This window comes from Varanus komodoensis, unplaced genomic scaffold (genome assembly GCF_004798865.1).
Source record: "Varanus komodoensis strain SLA01 unplaced genomic scaffold, ASM479886v1 scaffold15, whole genome shotgun sequence".
Lineage (NCBI taxonomy): Eukaryota > Metazoa > Chordata > Lepidosauria > Squamata > Varanidae > Varanus > Varanus komodoensis.
In genome coordinates this window covers 7,613,755-7,635,306 of record NW_025335440.1, presented here as the reverse complement: position 1 = coordinate 7,635,306, position 21,552 = coordinate 7,613,755, and the positions used below count along the sequence as shown (strand labels likewise).

The following is a 21,552-nucleotide window of genomic DNA, read 5'->3' as shown; positions in this document are numbered from 1 at the left end:
AAAAACCATGATGAGTTTTTACCATGGTTGGTCTGTGACATCTGTGACGTTGTCTGAACCCAGTCATGGTATTTCACGGTGGTAAGTTTGGTCTTTGGAAACCACAAGAAGAAACGATGTTCTGTTCTTTGGTTTCTCTGTACCACCATAGCTTGCTGGGTTCTCTGAACCCAGGACTGTGTTTTCCAAGGCTGTGCTTTGCAACTGCCCTGGAACGAACGGGGCCTCCCAACCACCCACCTTCTATGGGTGGACCCATAAGAAATAGGCAAACGGGACGCGCGTGAGGTTGACTATCCGGTGCAGTGGCCGATGGGGCAGCTGTCGAGCCTTGCACAGACCCTCTACGAAGCAGCTCCTCTCTTGATGCTCTGCCATGCGATGAGAGAATTCGCAAGGCAGTGGCTCTCCTTTCTCCCTGCTTCAGCTCCTCCCGTCTCTTCCAAAACACTCCCACTCTCCGGGTCAGCCTGGGAACCTGTGAGTCTGTCCCTGCTTGTCCAGAACTTCCATCTCCACTTCTTAAAGGTTGTCTCCTCCTCCTCCACCTCCTCCTCCTCCTCCTCCTCCTCCTCCAGAATCCCAGTCTTTATGGCCCTGGGCAGCCCACCAAGAGTAGCAGTCCACTTCACCGGCTACATCAACCTTTGGCTCTGGTCTCCATCTGTCCTAGCGATGCCTACCTTGACCGGCAGAGCTTGCTCGAGGTCTTACAAAGAGGACTTCCCCAGAGCCTGTTCACTGAAGATGTGCTTGTTCCACCTTGGCCTTTCTGCATGGGAAGCGTGTTCCCATGACTGCCACCGACTTAGCATGCTTAAGTGGTTCCCAGCCAGGCATCTCTAATAGGCACAGCAACCAGCCTAACCCCTGGGGTATTCTATAAATGCATTTCTGCCACTCGAGCCAACGAGAAAAAGCAGAAATCCTTGACGTCCTAAGTCTGATAAACAGCCTCATAGCCAGGTATGAGTATGACCATGGAGCCCTTTACATCCCCTCCTGAAGCAGCAACTTCAGTTCCAGTTAAAGAAGCCATTTGTTAACTTAAGCTAATTAAATGAAGGTGGGGGTGTTAAAAATAAGTCAAACATAATCACGGCAAACTGAAAAGAACATTGAATTTCGAACCCCTCTTATCAGTTGCACCGACTAAAGGTGATTAATTTGTTTGGACAGGTTTGATTTGACCTGGGCTGAGTCATTAACTGGAACCGGCTCATTATCCATCATTCCTTTACGAATGGACATAAAGCTGTTTCCTTTGAGGTAGCCAGTTGCAGCTGGTGGCTTAAAGGACCAACTGCGCTAACTCAGCCGATTATGGGGGTCGAAGACAGGTGCAGCTTTTGAAACGGGAGTTTGGGGGCTCTCTCCGAGCCCTCCAAACAGATGTCGTTTTCCTGCCCTACGCTGGGCTCGAAAGCGGTGGTGGGGACCCTCAAGCCCAAGCACCATCTTGCCCCTCATGGGATCCTCAGGGCACTTCACAGGCATTGCTTCTCCTCGCCTCTCATCGCGTCAGAGATGCTCGCAGCTGAAAGCGTGCCTCCAGCTCTGTGTGCATGTCATGGTGGACCTGCTTTCTGAAACCACATGCAGAGGCTGGGTTCACACGTCATGAGCAGCAATCCTGCATGGTTCCCACCCCATGCGGTTTTTTGCCCGGATGCACCAGGCAGACAAGTAGCTTCAACACTAGCATAGTTTCCACCCTCCTCTCTCAGTCCTGCCGCCATGGGCATGTGTCCCGTCAGCCACCACACCTGAAATTTGATCCCACACGACCCAGCTGGAGCAACTCTGTCGAAGCCACATACCACAATGGTGGAAACCATGATGCTGGCTTCAGATGATCAGAGAAACCATGGTGAAGCAAGGAGACCACCGAACAGACTGGTGTTTCTTGTCGTGGTTTCTGAAAACCAGACACACCATGCCGAAACACCACAACAGGGTTCAGACGTCACAACAGACCATGCTGAAGCAGAAGCCACCCTGGCTTGTTCTGTCATGTGAATTTGCCTGAAGCGAATCGTACCATTAATATGTTTGAAGCCTGGACACATTTCATGTGCATTTCTGACCATAATTGACAGAAGCAGACTCTTCAAAGCGTTCTCACCTTTGAAATCCCAATAGAGGATTCTTTGTGATGGCTTTCTTTTCTTCCTTACGTTATTTTTTGAAAGCCTTTTAAAAGAGGTTATTGCACAGCATGGGGTGGGCGGGGGGAGGGGATGTGGAAAAGATAATAAAGCTGGAAGAAAGGTTAATGAGTTTTTAAATGAGGCATCTGTTCTATTCTTCAGTGTCTTGTTTGCAGTGTGGCAAGATAAGAAATTAATTAATATATCTTTGACTCCACTGAGATGAGACATAAATTCTCATACTTTCAATCTGAGTGAGGCAAAGCCGCTTCCTGGGGTCCTGAAAATTAATATGTGGAACTTTTGAAGTTTGTCAGTAGCTAGAAAAAAATCATGACTACAACATCACATTTACCCAAAGAAGAAAAAAACCCTATTAAATGAAAGGTTATATATTTGCTGTCGGATGTTTTAAATACAAAGATTTCACTTTAGTCATACCAATCGAGAGCAAGAGGCCAACACGTGCAATTTGGGAAGAAGCCTAAAGGGGATACTTTATCCAAACTGTCTTTCTTCCCCTGCAGAAAGAACCTCATTACTGTATTTTTTCAAGGGGCAGGGGGCGAAAAAAATCCAACATTTCTACAAATAAAGAACATTAGATCATTACATGATTATTAGATTCCTCTCCTTCTCCCCCCGCCCCCAAGCAAGGATCCAAGGTGCTGCTCTTCCTCTTCAATTTATCTTCACAACAACCCTGTGAGGTAAATTAGGCTGAGAGGGAGGCCCAAAATCACCCAGTGAACTCCATGCATGGATGGAGACTAGATCTTCTTCGCCTGAGATCCCCCAATCTCGCTAACCACTACACCACACGACTCTTTCACCATGTTCTGGGGAACGTTATCCTCATCTGTTCACCAGAATCAGGTAAAATCTCACACAAAATGAGGCTGCACTTCTCTAAAACTTATACTTACTTCAGAGAAGAACCATCCTTTGCCTACTAATATTGTGGACAATAGGCTAAATATGAGCCAACAATGCGAGGCAGCTGCCAAAAGGGCAACTGCTATTTTGGGATAAATAACAGAAGTATTACTTCCAAATCACGAGAAGTAGGAGTTCCCCTATACTCTTCCCTAGTCAGACCTTACCTGGAATACTGTGTCCAGTTCTGGGCACCAAGATTTGAGAAAGATGCAGAAACATTAGAAAGGGTCCAACGGAGGGCAACAAAAATGATCCAGGGCTTGGAGACACTGCCCGGTGAGGAGGGACTGGGAGAACTGGGCATGTTCAGCCTTGGGAAGAGAAGACTGAGGGGGGACATGAGATCCCTCCAGAAGGACCTCAAAAGCTGTCCCAAAGAGGAAGGCCAAGATCTCTTCTTGCTGATCCCAGAGTGCAGGACACGGAATAATCAAGTCAAGTTGCGACAACCCAGGTTCAGGCTGGACATCAGGAGAAGCTTCCTCACTGTCAGAGCAAGACGGCAGTGGAACCGGCTGCCTGGAGGGGTGGGGGGCTCTCCCACCCTGGAGACATTCAAAAAGAGGCTGGACAGCCATCTGAGCGGGACGGTGTGACTTGGTGTCCTGCACCAGCAGGGGGTGGACTGGATGGCCTCCAGGGCCCCTTCCAACTCTACTCTTCTATGATTCTGTTGCCCCATGGTCAAATCAGTGGCCACATGACATTCTTGCTGGAAAAGGAGGCCATTTTGCTCTGGTTAGCATAGCTTCCCAGAGAGTTGCAACCACTTTCCAGCTCAGCTCAACTCAGATAAGCCGGCGCACAGCTGGAGTTCTGCCCCCTCTCCTCTCCCTGGTCTCTCACACGCAAATCAAGAACTTGGACCATTTGCTAAGACAGACCAAAGCTCAGCAATGGAATCCTAGGATCAAATGTTGTCCCCAGAATAGCCACCCATGGCTTGACGACGAGCTTTCGTCATTTTCAGCTCTGCGAGCCAAGCATAATTTCCCTGCACTGCCTGAATATTATTATTATTATTTATTATTATTAATTGTATTTCTATACCACCCATAGCCGAAGCTCTCTGGGTGGTTCACAACATTGAAGTCCCCCATCCAGATTCCAACCAGGCCTGACCCTGCTTAGCTTCCAAGATGAGGCGTGATCAGGCCCTCAAGCTACTAGCACTAGTCGCAGTTGCAACATTCATTAAAACCAAGAGTTAGCTCGGCTGCACTTACTGCTCAATCATCTCCTCTCTACTCGAAGTGCTTATCGAGGCCGGTCAATTGTATCGACCTGCCATCCATGCTTATTTTCATGGGGGAAATGCAACACCCAGGGCCTTTAATCAGGCGTGGAGCAGGGGCTGGATGGCTCTGCTTGGTTTATTCATCGCACCGTCCATTTAGTGTCAGTATCTGGTGCAGCAGTGAATTTTATGCTGCATCCTATTCAGCGAAAACGCTGGCTTCATGTCTGTGCAACACCACGGTATCACTTTAGGATGAAGTTGTCTCTGCAGGCTAACTGCTGGAGGCTGGGCACCATGGCTCCATCTTTTAATCCCATGAGGTGACCATCTCCAGTACTTGCCCTACGGAGGGAGGAGATTATATGGCAGGTAAACTTTGTGTCAGGATCAGGGCTTGAATAACTGTGCAAGTGCTTGCAGAAACATAGAAACAGAGTGAGTCATAAGGGTCTTCCTGGGCCATCTAGTCTGACCCCCGGCTCCAGCTGGCTCCACTCATGACATGCCTACCATGTGCATGTCTAGCCTATCCTTGAACACCCGCACCGATGGGGCTTCAACCACCTCCCGGGGAAGCCCATTCCATACCCTAAGGGTCCTAACCATTAGGAGGTACTTCCCACTATCCACCCTAAATCTTGGTTCCCTGAGATTTGCTCCATTGCAACATGTCCTGCCCTATACTGCAGGGGGAAAAGGTTATGTCCCACATCTGTGTGACACCCCCTCACATACCTGTATGATACCAACAGATCCCCTCTGAGTCTCCTCTTCTCCAGGCTGAAGAGACCCAGTTCCCTCAGCCTCGCCTCGTACGGCTTCCCCTGCAAACCGGCCACCAACCTTGTGGCCCTTCGCTGCACTGAATTGAACCTGGCTATATCCTTCCTGTAATGAGGGGCCCAAAACTGAACACAATACTCCAGTTGCGGGTGCACCAGCGTCGTGTAGAGTGGTAGTAATACCTCTCTTGATCTAGAAGCCACACTTCTGGCTACACAACCAAGGGTGGCGTTCTCCCTCTTGGCCACCGCATCACCCTGCTGGCTCATGCTCAGCCTGCAGTCGACCAGCACGCCGAGGTCCCTTTCACAAGTGCTGCTCTCCAGCCACTTGTCACCTAACCTGTACTTATGACAGCTATTCCCATGCCCCAAGTGCAAGACCTTGCACTTATCCACACTGAACGCCATCCTGTTGTCTCCTGCCCACTCCCATCGTGTGTCCAGAGCCAGAACTAGGAGCTTTGCGGGCACTTGCCCGGAGCACCTGTGGAGCGATTCCCCAGTGCAGTGGAGACCCTGAAGACTTCCCTGTACTGCTGCCCTGGCTGCAGCAACACGAGAGTTCTGCTCACTTCTTGTGCGCTGGCCCCTTCTTCGCTATGCCTCGGTCCAGTTCGTCCCCACCTTGCTCAAATCCTGCTCCAGTTCGTCCCCACCTTGCTCAAATCCTGCTCCAGTTCGTCCCCACCTTGCTCAAATCCTGCCCCAGTTCGTCCGCACCTTGCTCAAATCCCCATTAAATTATCCACCTGCTTCCTAGAATTTAATGCCCAGACAGCATAAATGAGTTGCCCACACCCTTTTGGCCATGGAGAGTCTGATATGGCAAATTTGGGCAGTGCTTTCCACCCTTCTGAACCGTCGAAATGCCTCTCCCAAAGTTGGCTTCTTGGAAGTAAGAGCTTGAAGCTAAAATATATTGAGTTTTGACAAGACACGCTTTGCCTTCGTTTCCAGCCATCCTGGAATTTTCCCCCCACCCCCCAAAGAGTTCGGGGCGAAAGAGTTTCAGTGTGGAATATCACTGTGTGCTGGGAATGAAAGAGGCAGCTATTCTTGGCGTGCTTTCCATAGCCAGAGTGGCACCAACTCCTCGGATGAGGACAGTGAGGCCTGGGAAGGAAGCTCTCTAGATGCCGAGATGGCAGAAGAGGGGGAGCTTATCTCAAGGCCGCACGTCTTCAAGTGTTCAAGCAAACCCTGGGAACCGACAGGGTTCAGAAATCCGGGGGGGGGGGGCTTGGGAGAGGAGCCAGAGGGGACGGGCCTGATCCCTGACCCCGTGGCACAGCGTTGGGAGAGAAGGGCTAGCCAGCTGGAGGGCCTGCCGGATCTAGCAGACTTGCTGGTCCCCAGAAGGGCACACCTGGATGGGTGCAGCCCGGGGTTACTGCAAAGATGATCAGAAATTGGCTCTAGTTTGGGTTTAACTAACTGTTCTGTCCATACTCAGAGATTCTTTCTTGGCTGGCTATAGCCTGCCGGGCACACAGTGGAAATAAAGAGCTTTTGCCAAAGAACTGTCTGTTGCTGGAAAGGAAGGAGGAGAGAGCTCAGCTCCCAACACCCTGTGTGCGGATACAGCCGGATAGCAGCCCCGCAGCTAAAGCTCCAGTCGGCGTCCTATGTGGAGTTTGTCGCTGGCAGCTGAGCTGCACGGGGCACGGGACCTTCAAAAAAAGCTCCGGTTACCTGTATGGGGACCCTGTCCAGATCCGGACCAGCACCTGCAGCTGGGGGAGGTTCAAACCTTTCCGCCCAGGTGCTTTTTGCCTCCAGAAATTCCCATTCTTCCCATTCAAAGACGAGGGGGAGAGAGGAGGCATCCCCTGGCATGGAGTGCCCTGCTTTCCGTTTTGCCCCTGCATGTGGAGGATACCTGATTTTAGGAGAAAAAAGTGTCACTAGGCACTTGTCCCATCGATGTTGGTTTAGCACATGCTGCCGCTTTTTCCTCCCTAAAGGAGAGGTGATTCTGACGTGGATTCAGTCCCGTGCACCTAACCTGGAAGTAAAAAGCAATCGAGACTTGGTTACTTGCTGTATGCTTAACCCAGAGTTCAGTGTAGCCCTTTGCTTTGGAAACTGCCTGTGAAGCGTGTTTAAACTTTATAAAGGAGCTACTAGAAGGGAGACAGAGCTGGGTTAGAAGCAGTTCAGCGCACGGTCACAGGGATGGTAGCCAGATGGGGGGGTGCCATATGAGATGGGATGGAGGGAGCCGGGTCTTTTCAGCCTGGGGAAGAGGAGACTCCGAGGGGATCTTGCAGCGACATACAGGTGTGTGAGGGGGTGTCACACGATGTTCTGCCCTGCAGTGGATATGGAGTGGGTTCCCATGGGAGGTGGTGGAGGCCCCACCAGTGAGGGGGTTCAAGGAAAGATTGGACAGGCCCATGTTGGACATTCTATGAGCAGATCCGGCTGGAGCCGGGGGTCAGACTAGATGACCCGGGAGACCCCACTTGACTCACTAGGATTCTGTGTTTCTAAACAGCTGCGTGGCAGCCGCTGAAGCATTCTACTCATGGAAAGATGAAAAATAGGAAAAAATAACCTCCGACGTGAACAGAGTTCCCAAAGGGACAGAAAGTGATACGCTTCTGGCAGTTCTTATTCATCTCTGCAGCAGTGACATTCTCAGGCTTATTCCCCCAGTTGGAGTGGTAATATGGAAAAAACTCGCATATTATTTCGAAAGAAGATTTGGGTTTGAGGTTGGCAGGGTGGAGAGAAAGTCCCGATGTCCCAAGTTTCCACATTCCTCCATTCCGAGCAGAGGGCAGTCTGTTGCTCGGCAGCTTGCCCTCCGGGAGGCTGGGGGGCAGATGTGGTCCCCTGCGCCACATCCTTGCCTGGCCCAGCAAACACAAGTAACATCCCTTCGCTGGCACAATGTTGTTTTCACTGTCAGGTGCGGGGAAACGTGCTGAGTTTGCAGTCACCTAGCAGATTCGATGTCGCCCTTTTCCAGAACAGGACTGTATACCTGAAGCAAACAAATCGATGAGGTGGAAACATGGATACGGGGAAATCTGTTCTCCCAGGCTTGCTCCTTGGTTGATGGATGGGAAGAGACACCAAGTCCCAGTGCACACAGCTCAGTGCTCAGCATCAAACCTGTCATTCTACGGTGCAGAGTTAAACTGGGGCTGATGTGCCTTCCGTTGCTTTTCTTGTCTAGTCTCTCCTCTTCCCCGGTGGACTAGTCTCCAGAAACCAGTGTCCTTTCTGAGTTAGGCTGCATGGCCTGCCTCTCTTGCTTGCTTGACTGTCTTGACTATCTCTCCTCCAGAACTATTTGGACCACAGCCTCACTTCTGATTCCTTTGCACTTGGGGCACGGGAATGGGGGTCATGGGTACAGGTTAGGGGACGAGTGGCTGGAGAGCAGCACTTGTGAAAGGGACCTCAGGGTGCTGGTCGACTGCAGGCTAAACATGAGCCAGCCATGTGATGCGGTGGTCAAGAGGGCAAGCGCCACCCTTGGTAGCATAGCCAGAAGTGTGGCTTCTAGATCGAGAGAGGTATTACCACCACTCTATACGACTCTGGTGCACTCGCAACTGGAGTCTTGTGCTCAGTTTTGGGCCCCTTGTTGCAGGAAGGATATAGCCAGGTCAGAGTCAGTGCAGCGAAGGGCCACAAGGTTGCTGGCCGGTTTGCAGGGGATGATGGGGTATGAGGAGAGGCTGAGGGAACTGGGTCTCTTCATTCCTGGAGAAGAGGAAACTCAGAGGGGATGTGAGGGGATGCCACGCAGATGTGGAACATGACCTTTTTCTCCTGCCATGGAGGGCAGGACACATTCCAACCGAGCAAAGCTCAGGGAACCAAGATTTGAGGTGGATGCCAGGAAGTACTTCCTGATGGTTAGGACCCCGAGGGTGTGGAATGGGCTTCCATGGGAGGTGGTTGAAGCCCCATCGGGGAGGGTGTTCAAGGACAGGCCGTACATGCACACGGTAGGCATGTCATGGGCGGAGCCAGCTGGAGCTGGGGTCAGCCTAGATGGCCCAGGAGACCCCTTCTGACTCACTCTGCTTCTTTGCTTGACAGCCCAAATCCCATCACCCAGAACCCTCACTTCTCGGCACTGTTAGCCATGGAAACCTTCCCTCACAGCCAGAGATTCCTTAAGTTTAAACAATGCACTCTGCAAGGGCCTGTTTCATTTTCCTTGTCATTTTCTTTGTCCATTGAGCGCAAGCCAATTTCATGGAGTGTCTCCAGCATTCCAGGATGATGAGAAAGGAAGGAAAAAACTCGGTCCACTCCTTCAAGTCAGTTAATTTTGTGCACATTGATCACGCCTCCCCCAATTTGATTTATTCTTTGAACCACAATATTTTAGGAACAGCTTGTTTCCAAAGTTCCCTCTGCTTCCCAAATCTGTTGAATTGCTTCTCCAAACCTTTTGGCACAGCTTTGGGCTGTGCATCCCCCTTGGATCCAACAGAACAGCCAATGTTTGCCTCTTAACAATGTGATTGTCAAGCAGCATAGCAGAGAAAGAATGGGGTTTTGTTCAAGAACCTGATAAATTGGTCACCACTTAGGCCAAAAATAATATTTGGCACATGAAGAAGAAAAGTGTGAAAGTCCGGCTGGGGGTGGCTTTCTTTTTTTCCTCCCATCCAACCCACTTTTTTATTTGAACAGCCACGAACAGTTGGATTTCCAATTTTCATCTGGGTTGTATTCTTCTTTTGCTTAGCATGGCAAACCATTTGGTCGGGGGGGGGGATTGCCTTTAACAGGCTGCGGCCGTGAGCAGATTGGATCTTCTGATACTGATCTTGAAAATGATTGCCATCCAGGCAGGCTGGTCTTAAGCAGGGAACAATTTATTATTTGGTGCCAGGGGCAATCACGCATGCAGGTTCTGACTGCCTTCTCGGGACAAATCCCTTAATGCTCAGGCTTTGGTCAGAAACTCTGATGGGCATTTTCAAAACTCAGGTGTGAACTGATCCTAGGTTAAAGCTTTAAAAAAGGTAAAGGTCAAGGTTTCCCCTTGACGTGAAGTCCAGTCATGCCTGACTCTAGGGGGCGGTGCTCATCTCCGTTTCCCAGCCGAGGGAGCCAGCGTTTGTCCGCAGACGGTCTCCGTGCTCATGTGGCCGGCATGGCTAAACACCGAAGTGCACGGGACGCTGTTACCTGCCCACCGAAGGGGTACCTTTTCATCTACTTGCGTTTGCATGCTTTGGAACCGCAAGGTGGGCAGGAGCTGGGACAGAGCAACGGGAACTCGCCCCGTTGTGCAGATTCGAACTGGCGACCTTTCGATCAACCAGCCCAGCAGCACAGCGGTTTAAACCCCTGCGCCACCTGCAGTCTCTTAAAGCTTTAAAGCTGGTAGCAATTAAAGGGGTGCAGCCCTCCCCAACTTTGTGCCTCCATCCGTCAGTGATCCTACTGGATGGGAATTCTGGGAGTTGTGGTCCAAATGCCTCTGAAGTCTACCAAGTTGGCTGGTGTGTGAGAATTTCATTCTTCTTGTATTCATTATTATTATTTCTGCACCGCTTCATAGCGAGTGCTTTCTGAGCAGTTTCATGGCACACTTGAAATTAAGACCACAAGCATGTTCCAGTGAAAATATTCATCAACTGCCAGACCTTATCCCTGCATTTCTTCTAAATTCTGATTCCCGGTTCAATTTGCACAACGTTGCTCAGACGACAGCATCAGTCCTGCATCGGTCCGTGGGGGAAATGTGCGCAGATCTGCTGTTTTGCTCCATGGTTCGGGGAGCAAATGTCACAAACAGGAGCTGGGATGAGCTGAGTGGTGTGCAGATAATCCCGGGGACCTTGGATGCCACGGCGTCATCCCTCCCTCGCAGCAACTCACACAACCTCCCGTTCTGGACACCCCAGCCAGAACGGGAGTTGCTTCTGCTTTGTGTGCTTATTTTCCCATTGGTCTAAGTCAACTCATGCCTCCAAGTGCTTCAAACTACAACCTCTGTATTCCTGACCACTGACCATGCTGGCTGGGGCAGATGGGAGTTGAAGTCCCATCCCTCTGGAGGGTTCCACATTGAGGTAGGCTCAACTAAGAGCCAAAAATATCCTACAAGCACACAACACTGCTCTGTTGTGCTAAAGCAGGAGCAGATTAACCCAACTGATCTTTTCCGAGGAGGAGGAGAAACATAAGCACTGGGGTCTTGATTTTGCTCGGCTCACAGACTCAGTAGCAGGCAAACAGCTCGCTTTTCCCCACCATGCCGGGATGTATTGCCTATCTCTAAATCTGCAGTTACAAAAGAGTGGATGCGAGAATCTGCCTTCTTTTTGGGTGATAACTTCCCTTGGGTTTTTGGTGTTGTGTAGCGGCCACCCTATATTCCAGGGCTAGCCAGGACCCCGAGTGGTTGCCACTGGAGGAGGAATAGGTTGGCCAAGCATGAGAGAGAAAAGATCTTCCTTTTTTTTTGTTGCAGTGAAGAGCATTTTAGCAGACATGTTCTGTTCACAGTGTTATGGCAAACGGTTCTTGCAAATAATACGCCATCCATTAAGGCCCAGGAAATCTGCCTTCTGCTCGAACACGGGGGAAGCGTTCCTTCATTCACCTTTTAATTTATTTTCCAGCAGACTGAGCTGAGGGAGATGGGAGGACCCCTCAGCCCAGCTAAAAGAAATATTCCCCTCCTCCCTCCCCATTCCTTGTTCCTTGTGTATCGTGCCTTCTTAGATTTTAAGTCCGTAAGGAGCCACTTGGCGGTTTAATTTATTTTACGTCAGCTGTTCCGAGAAGCTTTTTGGCTGCAGAATGCATGTTTCAGTGAAAAGGAATTAAACTGGGGCGCATGGGTGTCATATCTTTGGAAAAGCTGGGCTCAGAAGTGCGTATATTATCCCAGTGGAGTTTTAACCAGGTTGTCGTGAGGCGGTCGAGCTCTCATCAGGTTCAGGTTGTGCACAGGTGCCGATCGGAAGGAACAAGTGCGGTGCTTTTCCTGCCACCTCCCCAAGGCCCTGCTAACATCCAGGCCAGGGGATGTAGCTTGGTGTCAAATTGATCGATTTGAAGCAGCCTCTGGAAACAGCCCAGAAACTTCTGCTTAGGGATGTTAGAGAAAACCCACCACAGTTTCAAATAAACTGAGATTCCTTTGAATCGGATTCACAGATTTCACAAGAACTGGCTGTTTCTGAGCTGTGTGGCTGCCATAGATTTGCAGAGTTTAAAAAAAGACCTTTCTGAATTTTTTTTGCAAATTAGATGTAAAAAATGCAGCAACCAAAAATGTGCAGCAGCCCCCCATAAACTCAAGCACGGAGAGGTGCATGGCGGTGTTTGTGAATTTGCAGAATTATGAATTTGCATAAATATTTAGGAATGCATTTGTGCAAAACCTAATTCTGTCAATGGGGATGACAGCACATTTATGCATCATTTTTCTTCCTTTTGGAAGGAACCAAGGCAGCTTGCAAAGTTCCCTCTTCCCTCCCTTTTATTCCCACCACAACAGCCCTGTGCATAGGCCGGGCTGAGAGGCAGCCACCGGACCCTTGGTTGAAGTCAGCCGGACAGGGCTTATGGACTGCTCCATTCCAACTTCACTGAGGAGTTATTTGCTTCCATTTCCCCACTTCCTTCTCTTGGTGGAGTTGTGGGGAGAATGCTCGCCTTGCCATCAAGGCCCAACAATCCACACGTCCTCCTTGATTTCCTAGAAATGCGTGCAGAATTTTCCCAGAATCACATGCAGAAAGCACTTCAGAGATGCATCAAGAATCTGCCTTCCACAAGAGGGATTGGGCCTTCCCTCTACCCAATTCAAGGGATTCCCTCCCCACATGTGCCTCCGCTCGCTCCACCTGGCTAAGCCTTCTTATTCTGCATGTGACATTTTCAAGCGGCTGGAGCTACATGCAGAATAAGAAGGCTTAGCCTGATCGAGTGAGCTGGGACAGGAAAGGGGCTGGGAAGGAGGGGACAGGGAAATCCACTTCACCCGTGCCACTGCTCCACTATAACTCTAGAAGCAAGACCAGCTCTAGAAAGCACCCAAATAAAAATTTACCACTACGTTCCCTCATATATACTTTTCATGTGCATATTTCCCCAGCACAGACATTTGTGTCTGAAGTTTGTGGCTGGAACACTCCACGGCAAAATTTGGAGAAATCTGGTTTCTAGGGATAACTGAGTTTCGGATTACATCTTGCTTGAAAAGGGCTAAATGGCAAAGGCCGGCATTGAATGAATTCCTCCCCAGTCTCTAGTTCAGGGCCTTCAACCTTTGCACGTCACGTACCATCAACGAGCAAGTGGTGGAAGTAGGACTTTCTGGTATAATCATGGATGGTGCTTATGATACCACGTGCTACTAAGTTGTTGTTAGTCGCGAAGTCGTGTCCGACCCATCGCGCCCCATGGACAACACTCCTCCAGGCCCCCCTGTCCTCCACCATCCCCCGGAGTCCACCTAAGCTCACACCGACTGCTTCAGTGACTCCATCCAGCCACCTCATCCTCTGCGTCCCCTTCTTCTTTTGCCTTCTATTGTTCCCAGCATCAGGCTCTTCTCCAGGGAGTCCTTCCTTCTCACCAGGTGGCCAAAGTATCTGAGTTTCATCTTCAGGATCTGGCCTTCTAAAGAGCAGGTGCTACTAAGCAGGACCACTTCTATGAAGAGAATTCTGCCGCAGTATTTCTTTTTCCATTCCAGAGATCTAGATTAGTTGATTTTGCCATGATTAATCACATTTATACGAAATGCCTGGTGCGAGCCATCTCAGCAGGAAATCATCTCCATTGTGTTCATGGGCAGCGTTCTCAAGATCTCCACTTAACCACAGACATTTGAAAATGCCATTGCTAATCAGAGCTTCCCAGCAGAGCTTACAGGACCAATCATTCCATTCTTGAGAGAAGACTCTTAAGACGCAGAAGGAATTTTGCTTAGTGGGGGGAATGGGACAGAAAATGGCTTCACCAAGGGCCAGATTCCCTACTGTATAAATCAGAATGGCACTCAAGGACTTGGCTCTGAGCCTCTCTCCTGGCTGCGTTCCATGGAGAGGGTTTCCTCTTCAGGATGGAGCAGTCCGCTTCTGATCCATCCATTTCATAGTTCAACCACGGCATCAATTCTGCTCCATTTTCTAAAATTTAAACCCAGGCATTTCAGTTCCGCACATCTGCTTTAGGTGCTGCACAGCCCTTCCTCAAAGAAGCATTTTGCCCTCAAAAACACCCCCCCCACCAAGGCCACATCTGTGGGTGCACCGAGAACTGCCTCGCAGGATTGGGGGGCAGGCGCGAGCGGAACCCGAAATGCATTCCAAGCCATGTAAGACTCCAGGTGTTGGATCCAGGGCGTGGGGAGAAACATCTGTGCTTGGAGCACCGGGGGGAGGGATAGTGGAGAACTTGGCACCGGTGCAGGATTTCCCCCCTGATGTGCATTACTCTTCACTTGCTTATATTGAACTGCATTTGCCTTTTCTCCCAGCTTGGGGCTCCTCTCTCCCTTTGGAGCAACTCTCAATCCTTCTGGTTTCAACCACCCTCAAAAGCTGAGTGTCATCGGCAAACTTGGCCACCTCACTCCTCCTAATTCCAGATCATTTATGAATAGGTTGAAAAACATCAGTCCTGATATGGAACCCTGTGGGACTCCACTGGTGATACTTCAACTGGGAGAAAAAGCCATTTATTCCTACTCTCTGTCATCTGCTCTGTAACCGGTTAGTGATCCATAAGAGGATTCCCCCCGTTTTCTTTTGTTTTTTTAATTCCATGACTGCTTAGTTTGCTCAAGAGCCTTTGGTGTGGGACTTCAAAAGCTTTTTGGAAGTCCAAGTAAGCAGTGTCTGCCTGATCTTCCCTCTGTACATGCTCCTTGACACTCTCAAAGAATACTGATAGATTACTCCAAGACGTCCTCCTGCAAAAGCCATGCGGGATTATATATTTTTTTAAAGCAGGGCCTGTTCCTCAAGGGTTTACTGATTCTAACTTTAATCATGCTTTCAAGCCGTTTACCCAGAACAGATGTTGAACTAAATGGCATGCAATTTCCCGGATCCCTTTTTAAAAATTGGTGTTGCGTTGGCCATTCTGCACTCGTCTGGTGCAAGGGCTCATTTGAGGGACATGTTCAATATTTTGTAAGACGATCAACAATTTCATGCTTGAGTTCTTTGATAGCTCTAGGATGGATGCCATCAAATTGCTGACTGTGAGTTTGTCGGTAAGGTTTACAGTTTCGGCCCGAATGCTTCTCTGCATGAGCCCTGTCCTTCCGCCCTTTGGGCTTTTGCTAGACCCTGGTCTTCAGGCCCTGTTTGCGCTGGACTGCTTACCTGCGTTTTGTTGTGAGCTGGCCCGTTCCCTCCTTCCTCTTGATCCTCAAGTTCAAGAGAATCTTTTGAAATGCAATTCTTTTCTTGAAACTTGACAGATTACAAAACCGTATGAACCCCAAGTAGCCCGCTTTCTAGCAAAGTTGCAGGAGAAGCATCTGCCCAGGGAGAGAGTAGACTCCAAAGTGGAAACTTCCCCTCCCTTTCAGTAGGACTTCTGACTCTGTCCTCTTCCACCTTGAGGGCAGGATGGCAGGAATGCCAGAGACCCTCTAACTGGGCAGCTCATTTCTCCCACTGCGTGCTTACTGGGTCAAGGACTGGGTCATGCAAATGCTGTCCCCATGGTCCATCCTGAAAACCCTTCCACCCCTTCCAAAGCAGGAGTGTGGGACCAAGCGGATGGCATGGGTCACTTGAGGCTCCCGATCCCAGCTAAGCTAGAAACTGCAATTCCTCCCCTGACCACCTGCAGCAGTGGCAGTACAGAGCAACAAGCCCCTTCCCTGGTGAGGGACCATGGAGCCACACGGGAAAAGAATCGCAGGCTCCTCTTCTAGGAATCTGCACTTCAAAACCCAGTAGCTTTCTTCTTGTTCTGTCCTCCCAAAGTTCTCCAGATGCGCTTTCTTATCTCATGGCTTCTCCAAGCCATGCAAATTCATGTCATCCTCATCTCCCAGCATGTGGGCTAAAAAGAAAAGGCAGACCTGCAGGTATACCGTAAGCTACTCAAGTTTCCCTGTCATCAGATGAGACACATGGATAAATTAATACGCCTCTGCCTTTATCGGATAAGCCAAGTTGAATACACCCACGACTCTTGCAATATTCCCCCGTTCTGCCTTTTAAATGTATTTAACTCTGTATTGACTTTTTCCCCACCTGAGGAGTAAAAAGGGTAAAAGAATTCATGTTGTTGAGTCTCTAGCATAGGATGAGATGAATTTTAGATCGAAAAAAGATGAGATCCTTAATTCAACTGGATGTAACTTTTGTTTTCACAATGCAATACTGAGCAAATACTGCAGACATACTGTACTTTTCCAGGAAATTATCTTCCTTGAGAGATTGCTGGCCTGGTGTATTAATTCTTTTGCTGTTTGGTCCATCAATCTTGCCTGTTGGTTGATGAGAAAAGCTTCAAAATCTGTGAGCAGGTTTGTGGAGTTTCCAGAAAAAAATGAATTGGAAAATTTCCTGGATAAAATAATGCATTAGAGAAGTTTCTGATGCCTTAGAAAGCGAGTGAATCGAGTATGTGTATTTCATTTGTAAAAAGTGCCCCGTGTTTTTGGTCCCAATACACTGCAATTATGTGATCAGAAATATCTAGGGAAAGGAGTAAAGCACAGTTAGGTGCAATACTATAGAGGTTTATGCAGAAAAAGTTCCTACAACTCCTAGATGCTCTAGTTACCTAGAAGACTTTGTCTGTCTCTGCTTCCATCAGATTGTGTCCTTAATGTTATTTAAGTGTTATATTCTGTAGAACTGTGAATAGGAAAATGTGCAGAAATTCTAAGGTGTAGCATGGACAGTGAAGGAGGCCGAGAGGAAGAAGATAGGTGCATTCAAAACCTGGTGCTGGGGGAGAGCTTTGCAAAACCTGGACTTACTGGTGAACAAGGAGGTCCTCGATCAAATCAAGAAGAACTTTCCCTGGAAGCAAAACTGAGAAAAGTGAGGCTGTCGGGTGCGTCATGAGAAGACTCCCTGGAGAAGAAAGTCATGCTAGGGAGAGTCGAAGGCAGACCGACTCTGAAGAATTGGTTCTGTGAAGAAAGCCACAGCCTTGAATTGAGAAGAGCTGAGCAGGGCTGTCAAGGACAGACGTCTGACATTTGAGAGGGCACTCAAACTGGGTTGTCATAGTCAAAGACGACTTGATGGTGAACGACAACGAGAAAAGGGCAAAGCTATTGAAGACTTGATGCAATAGCCAACCTTCCCCAACACGATGCCCTTCAGAGTTGAATGGCAACAAAACCCCGTGAGAAGAGACTGGAAGAACTGGGCATGTTTAGCCTGGGGAAGAGAAGACTGGGGGGAGGTAAGAGAGCAGACTACAGGTTCGTGAAAGGTTTTATTTTTATTTATTTATTTATTTGGGATATTTCTAGCCCGTCCAATCACTTTAGGCTCTCTCCTTGACCATCCCAGAGTGCAGGACATAGAATAATGAGATCAAGTTACAGCAAGCCAGGTGACAGCTGGACATCAGGAAGAACTTTTGGACTGTCTGAGCAATACAACAATTTCCTGGGAAGGTTGTGGTCCCTCCCATGCTGGAGGCATTTTAGACACCACGGAACAGGGATCTGATAGGGATGCCTTAACTTGGAGTCCTGCATCGAACTGGGTTGGACCTGACGGCTTTCTTGGCCCCTTCCAACTCAACCGTTCTGTGTTTCCGTGATTCTAAACCAGCAACTTCCTGGGCAACTTCGGACAACCAGCCAGAGCACCAGAAAGGCAGATATTCCCACTCCAGTTTCCCGATTCCATGCCTGCTTCTCCCTCCCTCCTCTCTATTGAGCGAGGTTGCGAGGGCCGCATGTGATCGTACCGATGAAATTAGCATGCTCCGAAGCCGCGAATGGATGATGCATGCTACACAAGTGAGCCTCAAACCCCTCGTCCCATTTTCATGCATTCTTTTCCAGCTTTTGCGTGTTTGGGGCGTTGCTGTCCTTGCGCACCTCGCACTTCAGAACAGGATCCCTTGCTCTTCCTCAAGCGGCTTTGCGTAGCGAAACGGCGACTCATCTCTCTTCTCCCAGGATCAATATGCTTTCCAAGTTATCCCTGAAGAGCAAAGCAGGACCGGTTCAGCGAAAGGTTCTGTTTAGAAATCCTGGAGCTCTCCTGCCAAGGAGAGAAACCTCGTGGGGTGCAGGGCTGCTGATGTGACTTTAGATCATGCAGGATGGCATTGTGATTAAGTGGGGTTTTTGCAAGGAGGGCCTTCCGCTTTGTTTTTCAGAAGCTAGGGAAAATAGTCCTGCTGAAATTCTCCAGAAGATTTGTGGGCAGTGGAACAGGGGTGGGACACCACTTTGCCAAAAATCCTTTGGGGACAGGAAAAGCCATCTCAGCCGTTTCTTGGGGACGAAACGCATTGCGAGCAGTACTCGTAGCAACGGGGATCTTTCCCTCCTTCCTTCCTTCTGTCCTTCCATCCTTCTTTCCTTCTGTTTTGTTATTAGTATTATTTAATGATACTTAGCAATGTATGACCGTGAAGGAATCCAGCTATATTTTTGTCTGGAAAATGAAGGTAGCAGGAATCTGGCCGTATTTTTGAGGAGGAACTTCACAGGCCGTGGTAAATGGGCCAAGGATGGTCAGCCAGACAGCTGCTTCATCACTGCCAACCTAGGAGAGAGGAGAGGACCTCTCCTGGAGAAGCAGGTGGTGGAGGGGGAGGCTTAACCCTTCCCCCAAGTCATGCTGTTCTTCTCTTGATGGAGTTCCTCTCCTTGGAACCCCAGCTTTGGGGACCGCTCTTGTGGGAGGAAAGCGACAATTGAGGCAAGGATCTCGCAATCTTTCCAGAATTCATAATTTACTAGTTCAGAATAACAACCTGCAGTGCTCACATGCGTTATAAATTAAGTGCTGTTTCGTGGAGAAGCCCTTGACAGCACAAAATGTACCGGGAGAGTTTGCAGACGCTCAGAGCAGATCCAGCTCCAGAGTTAGCTAGGAAGCACCGTGACTGTGAAGGCTCTGGAAACCAGCGGGGAAGCCCAGGGGAAAGGAGAAGCACGGGGCCACCCTTTGACCAGGGCCAGCGTTGCGGCTTGGCAATCTCCTCCCAAATGAAGACACATGTTCTGGACTCACCAGTGATATCCATAATCGGGGATCCAGTTGCCCACCATCCCCCCCGTGTGGGACTTTTTCTCTGAGGGTCTTCAATCCTCACGCCTTTTGGGAGTGAGAAAGGCCACTGCTCTTGGGGCACCCGCTCAAGGCTGCCTGGCTGGACTTTGACTCCGGAGGAGGAGGAAGAGGAGGACCAGGAGGCAGCCTCAGAATGTGGGCCAGATCCAGATGTTGCGATGAGAGGGGAGGTACCTATCACAGGTGGGCAGCCACCTCTGGGAAGAGCCAAGATGTGCGGTTATTGAGAGGGGGCTTAGAACAGGGGAGTTTCTCAGAGACAGAAACAGAGTGAGTCAGAAGGGGCCTCCCGGGCCATCTAGTCTGACCCCCGGCTCCAGCTGGCTCTGCTCATGACATGCCCACCATGTGCATGTCCATGAGGTGGGCACGGCTCTTGACCCCATAGCACATTGGCAGAGGAGGGTGGCCCAGTTAGAGGATTGGCGTGAAGAGAGGAGATGTGCTTGTTTTCAGAAAGCCTCCGGGGCCCAGGCATGCTCATAAGGAGAGTTCCTGGAAGTAAATACTAGATGGGGTTAAGAAGCCACTCTGTGCCTGCTCAAAGATTCATTTTGGGCACTTGTGCTTCTGGAAAATGCTGCAGTCAGTTACGAACATTTGCAAGAAAGGGAGGGATCCACGCTCACAACCGTGCCCCTCTTTTGCTCAGGGCTGTGACAACTAGACGCCTTAAACCAGGGGTGCAGAGCACAGATCAGAGAAAACAGAGGGGCTTCCTCCAAAAACCCACACAGTCCGGGTGAAGTACGAAGGGCAGAAGGTTCCCCCGCTGCACTAAACTTATTTTGGCAACCAGAGGTTCCGCTTCCCAGTAGAAATGTATAAATACCTGTTTTCTTGGTTTTGTATATCTGATTGGTTTTGTTTTGTTTTGTTTTGTTTTGTTTTGTTTTCTCTGCAGGTTGCCGGACTCTGTGGGATAACATTACTTGCTGGCCTGCAGCACCTTTGGGTGAAATCAAAGTAATGCCTTGTCCACAGTATTTCTCCTTCTTTTCAGAGACTCAGGGTAAGTGGAACAAGACGACTTCTTGTAGAAACATAGAAACAGAGCGAGTCAGAAGGGGTCTCCCAGGCCATCTAGTCTGACCCCAGGCTCCAGCCGGCTCCTCTCACGGCATGCCCACCATGTGCACGTCCAGCCTACCCTTGAACACCCGCACCGATGGGGCCTCAACGGCCTCCCTTGGAAGCCCATCGAAGTAAAGTAAATGCTTTTCAGATTGTTCGGAGCTCTCCTTTGACTGAAAATTTATCATTTTGAATTAACGTTTTGAACTAAACTGCCCGTTCAAAAATGTTGCCTTGTGTATCTTTCCAAAGTCTGTGATCTGCACCTCAAATACAACACAGTTTGGTCCTAAGAGATACTGTCTTTCTGAGCAGTAGCTGGAGGTCCCACATTGGAATGCTTCCCTGTATTTAAAAAAACAAAACAAAACCCTCCCTAAAAGTAAAACAACAACACAAACATTATGCAGCAGGAAGAAATGGTCTTCCTGGCCTGTTCCCTGCTGCACTAGCTTTCTCCTTGCAGGGAATTCTTCATGCAAATGAAATTCCATGGGGCAGAGGTAGCGAGAGTTTAACCGGCCTGGTGCTATGGCTTTGTTTATTAGAAGCTTGCGTGTGAAATTTGTGGATGGCAGTCTATTTCTAGTCCAGAGTTCATGGTCATATATCTGAATACAGGAAATAGCTTGCCATTGAAGCAGCTTTACATCATCATCCAAGAAGAACTGCCTGCATGATTGTGAAAATTACAAATGACCTCCTGCAGAAATCAGGAGGAAGCTGTGACCATCACACATGCAGAACACCGGGGAAAGGCAGAAGTGTTGCTAGCTGAATGTGAGAAGCCACGTTTGATTCAGGGTCCAATCTTTTTTCTCATCAGCACTGAATGATTCAGTTAGTGGTAGACGGGAAGTGAAAGATGGACTTTGGTGTGCAGTGAAAAACTTCTTAAGCTGAGATGCACCGGGTTTTAATATTTTTAGTGTATACCTTTGTTTTTGTATAATTTTTTATATCTTTGTTTTTGTTGTGAGCCACCCCGAGGCAAAAGTTCCATTGGAAATAATGCGATTTTGAAAAAGCCTTCCTTGAGTAGCTTTTTCTGCAGAGCGCATCCTTTCTGCCCCTTCCAAACACATTCCAACCATCGGAAACATGCCAGGACACCTCGTTTTCCT

At 49.2% G+C, this 21,552-nt stretch overlaps 1 protein-coding gene across 1 annotated transcript in view; it reads left to right on the top strand.

The window, feature by feature from the left end:
• Positions 1-21,552, top strand: part of VIPR1 (vasoactive intestinal peptide receptor 1) — a 100,120-nt gene that overhangs the window by 27,780 nt on the left and 50,788 nt on the right. Inside the window, exon 3 of the mRNA XM_044425305.1 lies at positions 20,259-20,366. Within this exon, the coding sequence (XP_044281240.1) occupies positions 20,259-20,366 (108 nt within the window). The remainder of the gene's footprint in view (positions 1-20,258; positions 20,367-21,552) is intronic.